Genomic DNA, 11,680 nt, shown 5'->3' on the forward strand with positions numbered 1-11,680 from the left:
ATCCTTTGTTTATACTCTAAAAAAATGTTTTATGTATTTTTTCATGTAAATCAGGAAAGGGGTGAACGCACTGAAATAAGTGGTTTGCGCGTTTTCCGATCAGATGGATTCGTTGTCATGTTGGTGAAAAATTTCCATGAACATAGCTTTTTCATTTAGCACATCTAGGAAATTTTAAAAACTTATTCACTTAGAGGATTTTAATAGATAAATTATTATAGAAAGGTTACACTATTATAGCTCGACCGGCACCGTCGATCTGTAAAAAAGGTAAAGGACGGTATGTCCTTTATAACGGAATAATATAATTTACTTCAGCAAATAGTAAATGACGGAAAAATATTATAAAAATCATTAAACTTTTTCATTCGATCGGATTCAATAAAAAAGATTTTGTTTGATTTTTAACAGAATAAATTTGAAAGATGTAGAGTGCAATATAACAAATAACAAAATTTCTGATCGGCAGGATTCGATTTATCATAATTTTGTTCACAGGTCAATAAATATAAGGCGCAATAAACAACCCACAAATTTACAGTAAATTCAATGTATTTTTTCACAAATTTTTAGATTACGAAAAATACGATTAAATTGCACTTATATACGATTTAATTGCAAAATCTATATACAAACTACCAGACGACTGTAATCGATGGGTAACACAATTTATACCACGGAATAATTTATTGCAAATATATAAAATAAAACGGTGGAAACATTTTTTAAATTTACTAATATTTTATTGTATTTACCACAGTTTTTCTATAAAAAATCAATAATAATAATAATAATAATTTTTTTTCTACGAGTCGTTATTTAACGAGTTAACGAGTCGTTATTTCATGAAAGATAAGCTTAATTGTATCGGTAAATGAATTGTAGGACACAATTTTTGCCGTAAAATTCCGGCATTTATTAATTTTTTACAAAACGCAAGCTCTGCTCGATATCGTTTCTCGGTGTTATATTAAATAATTTTACTCGGCATATAAAATTACAAGACATTTTAAGGATATTTTGAATCGTTATTAATCTTTTTACCGTTATAAATTTAACCGTAAATTCAAGCGATAAGGTAAAGTCGAAATTAAACGACGATTTAAAAACAGTATTAAAAATTTATTTAACTGATTCTTATACATAGAAAAATAATTTTAACAGATTTGGAGAGATGGAAGAGAGGTACAATGAAGAGAGGAGAGAGGTATAACAGTCATCCTTATTGCGATCGATTAAATTAATCAATAACAATAAGGATAGTTTGGACAACTAGCGGGAGCTACTCCGGCCGGGTACTGGCGAACGAAGTATCCTGGAGGAGAGACGGCTCCGCAGTACGGGTAGTTCGGACAGGCGGCTGGGTTTACTCCTGCCGGGTATCCATCGGCGGGTGCAGCGATGTACGGGATAGCGGCGGCCGGTGAGTTGTACAAAGCGACGATCGAGTTATCGCAGTCCGGATAGTTAGGGCATACCGCTGGGTTGAGTCCTGCCGGGTACTTATCGGCTTGACCGTAGACGACTCCTAAAAACATTACAGCAACAACGACTACCTGAAAAAATAATCAAAATAATTCTATTAACAATAGTTCTTTCCCTTATAATCTATTGAAGTTCAATTTAACACGATGATTGCGTCATTTTTTTTCGTATAAGAAATTTACAATTAATAAAAAAAATCAATATACTGTAGGAAAAATGATATATTGTGTGTATTGTGTAAACACCAAATATATGTATGACTTACATTCTATACAGGCTTAGTAAACTTACTGCAAAAAATCTCTTGTGATTATCTACGGGTTACATTATAGTAAAGTTATTTACGGTATTATTACATGGGGTGGAGCAAATAAAACAACTATGCAAATGTTCATAATAAGGTTATCAAGATTTAAAAAAAATGAAATAACAATTCTCATTACCCAATAGATTACATAAAAGGTACATATTAGAAACATATTGCATTATAAAGAATTATCACATAAATATGTTAATAGTTCCGTTACACGTAAAAAAGCAATAATTTTGTTTAAAGTCAACAATGAAAAAACAAAAAAAGCAACAAGTATACATGTCAGTATTTTATTTAAATTTATTACCACTTGAACTCAAAATTATAAGCTTCAAAAATAGATTGGAAAATTGGGTTAGAACAATAAATGAAAACGAGGTGTATTTGAAATAGAGAGAGATTTAAGTTCTAAGAAAAATGTAAAGAATAAATAATTTTAGTTATTAAGTTAGTATCATAAGAAAATTAATGTAATTTTTTTTATATATTGCTGTAAGATTTTTTCTAGGCTACGTAGGATGCTTTAAGCATCTCTGCAGCGTTGAATGAGTAGTTGTGCAATGTTTTATGTACTATGTATTGTATTTTATTCTGTAACCTGATAATGATCAACAAATAAATAAAAATAAACAGGTTTGGCGGTTACTCCGTAGATCTCAGAGATCTGATAAAGATACGATTAAAAATAGATCAGACTTCGTTAGTTACAAAAAAAACCCTAACTCTAAACTCTAAGTAAGTTCGTCAAAAGGTCGGATTTCCAGTTTTAATTAACCTTGAAAATATATCAAAAACCTAGTTTTTTGCCTTTAAATCTGGTTCATGAGAACAGATTAGATTAAAAATTAATATTCTATTTCTACTAAGTTTACATTATCCAACCAAGTTTCATCAAAATCGGATAAGAATTGCGTCCAGTAGAAAGAAAATGTACCCAAAAACCCGTATTTTGCCTCCGGCAAAAACTCCGGTTCCTATGAACCGATTTGCTTGAAAATCAATAGGCCTATTCCCAGTAGGTTTACCTCAACCCACCAAGTTTCGTCAATATCGGTTAAAATTTGCGTCCAGTAGAACGGATAAAAAAATCTTATACATATTTATATAAACATTGCAGAATCGTGTTCAGGAGATTGCAAAACGTAAAAAATGTTGGTCTCCCCTCTACAAGATACCCCTTTATAAAATCTGACCAGGCGCAGTAGCAATTTCTACAAATTCTTTGGAAATCCGATAAAAAAAATAATATTGTATTATAGCTAAGTATTTAATTTTATCGGTTAGAATATCAAAACTTATTAAAAAAAGTGACATATAATTAGATACTTAATTTAGTATATATTATAATTTATTGTTATAATAAATAAATAATTTATAACATTACCTACGACAGTATAAATAAGAGTATTTTGTATGCTTCAGCAATGCTACATAGACTTTGTATAGAACAGTTAACAAGCGTAAAATCAGTCTTATTCCTTTCAATAATTTATTCTTAAGAAAAGAAAAGCAAAGTAAAAAAAATTGCGCCCAGTAAAACGAATAAAGCTGAAAATGTACCCAAAACACCGAACCAAAACCCTGATATGAAAATGTGATCAAATAAAAATCAGAAAAGATTTCTATTTACTGTTTTATTTAAATCGACTCCGGAATTCTTTAAAAAAATGTAAAAGAAAAACTATAGAAGAAAGAAATGCGGCAATAAATAATACGTGTTTCTTTGCACCACTTACTGGTTTAATTTCCAGTTTGATTTAAATTTTGTTTTTTTCAAAAAAAAGAAATTTTGGCTTATAACCCGATATTTCTTGCGTTATATGGGCACCGACTTCTAACATCATTAGTCCTCGTCACATTGTTTAAAAAAAGAATATCACCAGCAGGATCGTCAGATATAATGATGTGGCCTTACATTTTAACAAAACACATAAAGAAACGTTTCATGAAACATCTAAACAAAACGTACACATATAACGCTTACAGAATGTAAAGATCCTGACATTTTCATAAAACACAAGAATAAAACAAACATTAGACACGGTAAAATACAATACAAAAAAAAAATGTTAAACAAGCACCATGTAAATTTGAGAACTCTATTCTCAGTTAAACGAAACACATACTGACTTCTTCGAAGACAGGTTACTAAACTGGTTACTAATCCGCTGGAATGTAAGTAACCAACTACTTTTTCTTCTTTGCCATTTTCTAAATCAGCAGCAATATTGTTTCTTAGTCCGTACCTCACGTGCCATATCTGGCAGCTTCCACGAATGAGCTTCATCGATCTACGTATTATTTTTTGTCGTGTCTTTCCGTAAGAGGGGTATAAACTAAATAAATAAAATTTCTCTTAATGTTTTCAAAATTTTTGTAAATATTTTCACACCGTTCCATTGGATTTTTACCCTTAAATATATCTCTTTTAAAAGAAATTACACAAAAAAACATTTCGGAACGCGTTTACTAAGAACATTTATTTACTATTTAGAATCGATAATTTTAGAGTTCATCCCACTCCTAAATATTATAATGCGTAATAAAAATTCACGGTCCTGTTATAAGCCCGTGGTACGAGTCGATACGGGCCGAACACATTACGGCGATCAACGGTTCACAGTCGAATCCGTATCTATTTATTGTTTCCATATTTCCATGACTTGTCAATTATACGGCTCTTATAATTGCGGCTACGAATAGAAACATTGGTGAAACGTCCTGCACCTTATCGAATGCGTGTCGCTTAAGGACCACCACTACCACCACTACTTACGGGTCGCTTGGACGACCCGTCGATTTTCCGCGTGGACCCATTGGTCCTCCCGGAAAATAGGCTGGAGAGCGGTATTACATTTATGAAATCAAAAATAGTATATATACAAATACGGATTTATCGAAGTAGATCGGGGAATAAAGTTAAATCTGTAAATCTTACCCCAGCCTAAACCTATTTTTGAGAGAACATATCAAAATTATTTCGAATAACCAATAAATGCAAAAAATCTTTCAAATTTAATTTTTTTAAGCGTAATTTGAGAAGAGATAAATTGCAACGTAAAATAAGTAAATGAAAAAATATGATTTTTAATCGGTAGTCTAAATTAAACAAATCTATATGATATGCATGCGAGAATGTAATTGGGCGTACCGAAAGAATTAATAAATCGCATTATATACGATCGATATATTTATCATATTACGAGAGGTGGTGTTAACGTATCTATTCGAATAAATAACCCGCCTTATGAATTACATACATATTAAACGATAACTTAAAATGTTGTCGATCGGATCTATTAAAAAGACAGTAATTATCTCATTAATATAATTACCGTTTAGATATTTTTATCTATTATAATATTATATAGAATTAGAGAAGCGGATTAAAGTTGTTTTAATTTCAACCGTCTGACGTATCAGTTTGTTAATTTTAATGTTTGTTTGTTTGTATATGCTAATATCCGAACGACCTTCCAAGGAAGCCTACTCGCAGTAATTTAATAACGGAAATATAAACACTATTATACTCGATCGTATTACATGCATTATTTATTAGTGATTTCAGGAATTTATGTCTCGTCTATTGTTAGATTTATTGTATTCATATGATTATTATTATTATTATTATTATTATTATTATTATTATTACCATTAAATATATTTTATCAGGATACACCCGTTCTTTTACTTACTCTAACTTACTTACTCTAACAAGACTTCGCATTCTTTCCCACCGTAAATTTCATTTATTACTTATTAATTCAAAACAATTTATCCCACAAAATATATACCCTTTGAATCGATTTATCTGATACGAAACTGTAATAAAATTATAAGAAAAAATCCACGATAGTTACTTTGATTATTCGAGAAAAGGGTAATCGATGAATGCTAAAAAATTGAAATATTAGTTTCTAATTTTCTTCTTCGCAAAATTTATAAGAAAATTTGAATGTTCCGACTATTTTCTAATTCATGAGTGAACTAAAATATATTTCTTTTGTATTTTTGAATTATTAAAAATATGTAAATGATTCTTTTAAATAAAGAATTAACAGAAAACAGTTTGTTTAGACGATAGCTATTTTAATAATCAGTTTATATTAAAGTCGGATAGAACTTCATCGACCATTTATAAAAAAATTTTATGGCAAAAGTGATATATTTTAATACACGAATTAGACATTTAAAAAATATTTAATGGAAAATAGTAATCGAACGATATGACATATTTTTTTAATATAATGATTTTATCTCTCTTGCACAGTCGTTAACAGTTTAATTATTTATTTTTCTCCTTTTTAGGGACTAAAAATCGGATTTAATATGTTTCCATCTGGCCTCGCAAATTTATTAGAAACAGAACGTTTTGTAGACGAGTTCGACGATGACCAACGCCAAGCTGTGTCGGTTTGGCCGGTCCATATATATGGACATAATTAAAGGTTTCCGGTGAGGTAACGGTCGACTAAAACGGAAACGGGATACCGCTTAATTTAACGACGTATTTAAGATTGTTCGCGGCACATAGCTACACAAGATAAAGGAGAAAGAACAATGCATTTTTAAATAATAATGTATTTATCTGACTGGCGTTGTATTTAGATTTTAAAAAAGCTCGGTCGCGGTAATTGAGAATCGTTCGCGAGTACGTTTGAAGATCTTATAAAAGGACATTTACGAATATAATAAATATCTTTTAAAGCGCTAAGTTTGATAAGTTGAAATGCACAAAATCAAGCGATTTTATAACTGTATGAAAGTAGCAAACCTGGAAGATTTCAGTTTACTAAAGAATTCCTACTTACATTTTACACATTCGTTTTAGAAAATCGGTGTTTAGTGCTTGTTGCTGAGTACTTCGCCCCGATATCCGAAGCACTTACGATCTATTTTCGGGTATAGACAAAATTTAGTGATATTTCATTTATCACTAAATGTAACCCCTTTTATAGGTAAAACTCCGTTTAACTCTCGCGCCCGTCCGACAGGAATATTATTGGCAGATGAGAACAACCTAAGACGTTTTTTTTTATTTTATACATTTTCGCCGAACACAGTGTGATACGTTGTACGGGTTTACGGTAACGGAAGCGATCGAATCGATTAAAAGCTTAAAAATACGAGATAAAATAACGGATATCCTGGCACGGTATAACTTTTACTTCGACGAAGAATAAAATATTATTCAGTGCACGGTCGAGCCGAATCTCTCAGTAAGTAAAGAACTTACTGAAGTAAAGAAGTCGTCAGTTACCGGGTAGCTTCTGTACTGGGGACGTTAAAAATTCGCTAAGTCTTTTTTAAATTAATTATTTATTATTAATATTATTATTATATTTTTTTATAATTTTTAATTATAAATATTATTATATATATATTTTTTTTAAATGGGTCGGATAAAAGCGACGCCGACTAATTTTTACAATTCATAACAAAACACGGTAACTTCGACGCAATCGATAAAATCGATGCACGTATTTTCTAAAAATTCCTAATAGAGAAATCTGTTTAGGATTAACGAAAAAAAATTATATAAAAAAAAAAAAAAAAGCTTGTTCGATTTTAATTTTGATACCGATGACAAGCGTGCTTTGATGGCAATATTTTGTTAGTAAATATAAAAAAATGTTTTTGGTTTTTGAATTTAAACTTAAAAATTCCTAGACGTACAATTCATTTAAAATTCATCAATTCATCGGTTGAAATCGCCCTAGAGCGATCGTTAAGAAATAGTTACGACATTATAATTAAAAAAATAAAAAAACTATAAACTATAAATAAAAGCTAAAATAATAAAAAATAAAAAACTATAGAGATTTGATAACAGAAGATAAAATCTGGATCGAACTATAAACGAAACTTTTCTCTTTTTTTCTGAAAATATAGGTAGCGACTTATCAAATGAAATATGTCTATTATTAATCTGTAATTATGTAAATATTGAAGGATTTAAATATTAAGAAAAATTAGACAATAAGAAAATTGTTCTAAAAAATTGCAGTATAAATAATAGTGATATTAATATTAGTACTTAATAGTAATTAAGAGAGATTTAACGGCTACAGCAATAATAATAATAATTTATTGTTACATTTAACAAACATCGCAAAAGTATGACGGTCGGTACCATATGTGGTTATCGATCGGGTTCCAAATAACACTGTCGCATCGTTTTAAAAATTATATCACGGAAATAACGGTTTTTAGGTTTGTGCACAGTAATTAGGTAAATCTATACATGCGGCTTGATGCATTCAGTAAGCGATTAAAATATTAAAAATTTGCTTAAAGTAACTAGAGATCACAGTAAACGTTTTGCTTCGGCATTAATCAAACAGAAAAAAATAACAATAAAAATTGTTTCAAAATATCACCTACAGTTTTAAAATACCGTAGTCCTATTTATCGTTATTGTTTTACCGAACCGTTTATCGATGTGTCTTTATGAATTTATTTTAATGATTTTTATCCCTACCAAATAATGTACGTTACGGCATTTTAAAATAATGTAAATAAAGTTTTACGGTTTACTCTCGTATTTAGTTTGAATTACATATATTGTTAACGATGTATATCGACCTAGATAAAGACGATTAATGTATATTAATGTAACTCGACACTAGTTCGTCATGCATAACTTTTCCTTCTATTCGATAGAAATGATTTTTGTTTTCCATAAAGGATAAGGTGTAAAATTGTAAAATATATAAACAGAAATAGATTCGGTTTCGAAATAAAAATTTAACTTTCCAAATGTTCTTCTTCGACGAATAAATTTTTTTCAAAGAAACTTTTTTTAAATTTATCACAGACTCATTATAACGGTTCTCAGTCTACACATCCGGAAGTATATTTAATTGAAGATGAAATAGAGAAAATTTGGCTGTTGTGACGTTTCAGATACGGTAAAAAAATACATTTTTTCACGAGTCGTTCGAACGTTATCGATGGAATTTAATATATTTATCGATTTAATTCCTCTTTGTAGTAAAGTAGTATTAAGTGTCACGTCAAAGAAAATTCTTTAGAGTAAGTTTGTCCTTACGTGTTTAAAATTTACCTTTCTTTTTTAACTAATAAATGTAAGCGTATATTTTCTATTAAAATCTGGTCAAATTAACGATAATTACAAATCACAATTTTTATTTCATTTAGATTTCATATCGTTTTAAAATTAAAATATTAATAATTTTGAATTAAAATATACTTATAAATTTTATTTATTACCATTAATTAACTTCTACTATTACTAAATTAAAAAGAGGCTCAATTATATTAAACACTAAATAAAACGGCCATCGATGAATTAATTTTTAAATTGCGCGCTCTTAAAATTAAAAATTTTATCTACTAGTAACGTCAGGAAATATGAGATTGCATATATTGAATTTTCTTGATTTATTTTAAAATTTAAATAATCAGTGATTTGAGCCGGGTTAGTTAAAGACTATTAAACTTATGATTTTACATTTTCCTGATATTTTAATTAAAAAAAAAATATTCTTCTGTTAGTTACTTTATTACCGAGCACTTGTACTTTTATATTAATTTAATTACAAGTACTGATCGAAACTAAATAAATATATATATTTAATATAATGTTTCTATATTAGAAAAATTATAAAGACATCGACGGTTATAGTGTAAATTATCGTATTAAAAGTACGTTACATAATACTATTTTGTGTACTTGTGTATGTAGAGTAGTACTTACAGATTTCATCATGTTGAAGGCTGGTCTAGGTCGAAGATAAGCTAACAGGTGAGAACAGATTGATGTGGTTGACTAAGGGTTCGTTTTCTGTGATAAAACCCTCAGGATGGCCTCTTATATAGGCCGTTATGCGAACAGATTAACCCGCCCATCGCACAACCACGCCTTACGGTTAACCGTGTGGCTATCCTTCAATAATATTATCACCTGGCCGTTAATTAATTCGACCCCCCCTCTACCGCTCCTACTAGATCTTCAAGTTATTCGCCACCAGAAGAAAATGCTAGAAGAAATCATCGGGTAAATTATACAAATAAGGGTGACGGCAATGGAATAATATTTAACCCGCCCGATTTATTGCATTTTATTCATATTACACATTAATTTATTCGAAAATTGCAATTATATTATAAGTAGTATGAATTATAATAATAGTATTTGCAATTTTATTAGTTCTTCGAGATAACTTTTTCTAGTTTTTGACATTACTAGACAATTAACTACTTAATAAGCCTCACCGACAACGAAGATAGTCGGGTATCTGGACGAATGACAAATAATGATTTTCTAGCATAAAAGATTAGTGAAAGAGATTGTGAGAGATTTTCTAGATGTATTTAAACCGAAAGAAGAGATTAAACGAGTTAAAGAGCAAATAATCTTAGGATTTAAAAGACGGCTTTCTATCTGTCTTTTATTTATAGCCGAAGTAGCCGTCGTTGTTTTTTTTGTTTTTTTGAGGGCGAAAAACGCCTGCACGTTATCATCGCCCGGAATCTTTTTTTTATATAAAAAATTAAAGGAATTAAAGCTAATCTAAAAAATGAATAAAACTTACAACTAATATCACAGATAAAAACTAAAATAAAACCAAGAGCAAACAGAATTTTACAAAGTCCGAGATGGTTGTAAATTCTCGGATAACAAAAAGACTAAAAAGAAAACTAAAAATCATAAAGGATCTAACATAAAACTTAAAACTAGGTTAAAAACTAAAATAACAAAATTAAATAAAACTTAAAACTAACACAAATTATATAATTAAAACTAGGATAAAAACTTAAAAAAGTGAAATAAAACTTGAAACTAACATTACTAAAGTCTTACAAACTAATATCACAGACAGAGTCTTTAAAACATAAAAGTAAAAATAACTATATAAAATTTAACAAATTCCGATAGGGAGTGTAAAAGGCTCCTTAATCGGATAAAAATATCAAAAACAGAACCAAAAAATTAAAAAAAAAAAACAAACTTATTAAAAACTCTTCCAGCATTAAAAAATACACGCAACAATATTAAATTTTTTGTATTGCAAAAATAGAAACATCCGGGTTAAAATTTCGACATTAAATTTACGACGCAACGCCGCATAACATATGCAATCCACGAGTATGTGGCGTACAGTCATGCGGCAGTTGCATCGTGCGCATAGGGGTGTTTGTCCTCTTGTCAACAGGTACTCGTGTGTGACCCTCGTGTGTCCTATCCGCAATCGACAGAGAACTACTTCCTCACGTCGAGTTTTTCTGTATGAGGAGTCCCATGGCAACACTGAATCTTTAATCTGCCAGAGTTTATTATCAACGGTAGCCGTCCAGTCACCTTGCCACTTTGCTCTTAGTGATTGTTTTACATAATTAATAAAATCAGAAGTAGCAACTCGGGTGGTGAAAGGAGGCTGATTACATGCTTCTTTGACAGCGGAATCTGCATGTTCATTACCTGGAATCCCTACGTGGCTAGGGACCCAGCAAAAACTTACTTCTCTGTTGCGATTATTCAACTCAGCGATTGCGTTGTAAATTTCAATGACGATAGGATGCTTGGAATAAAAGTTTTTTAAGGCTTGGAGAACACTACACGAGTCACTGCAAATAAGAATTTTTCTATAATTAGGGTTAATGATGTTTAGAGCCTTATTTATAGCGTATAGTTCAGCGGTAAACACACTCGTAATACCAGATAGACCAAACGTATAAGTTCTTTCATTAACAACAAATGCACAACCAACGGTATCGTTTTGTTTCGATCCATCGGTGTATATCACCGCGTCTGGGTTCATCTTGGAGAGAACACACTGAAACATTTGCTGGAAGACAATAGGTAGTGTTGATTGTTTATTGTATGTCGTAAGGTCAAAAGTAAAATTTATAAGGTTT

The 11,680-nt window shown here is 30.1% G+C and overlaps 1 protein-coding gene across 1 annotated transcript; it reads right to left on the bottom strand.

Annotated features, from left to right (window-relative positions):
- Positions 1 to 1,101: 1,101 nt before the first annotated feature.
- Positions 1,102 to 9,643, bottom strand: LOC142322863 (cuticle protein 1). The gene is made up of 2 exons (XM_075361948.1): positions 9,519 to 9,643; positions 1,102 to 1,556 (listed from the first exon to the last, which is right to left on the bottom strand). The coding sequence occupies exons 1-2, from the start codon at positions 9,528 to 9,530 to the stop codon at positions 1,245 to 1,247; spliced, it is 324 nt and encodes a 107-aa protein (XP_075218063.1). The 5' UTR covers positions 9,531 to 9,643; the 3' UTR covers positions 1,102 to 1,244.
- Between the last annotated feature and the right edge of the window lie 2,037 nt (positions 9,644 to 11,680).

This window comes from Lycorma delicatula, chromosome 4 (genome assembly GCF_047948215.1).
Source record: "Lycorma delicatula isolate Av1 chromosome 4, ASM4794821v1, whole genome shotgun sequence".
Classification (NCBI taxonomy): domain Eukaryota; kingdom Metazoa; phylum Arthropoda; class Insecta; order Hemiptera; family Fulgoridae; genus Lycorma; species Lycorma delicatula.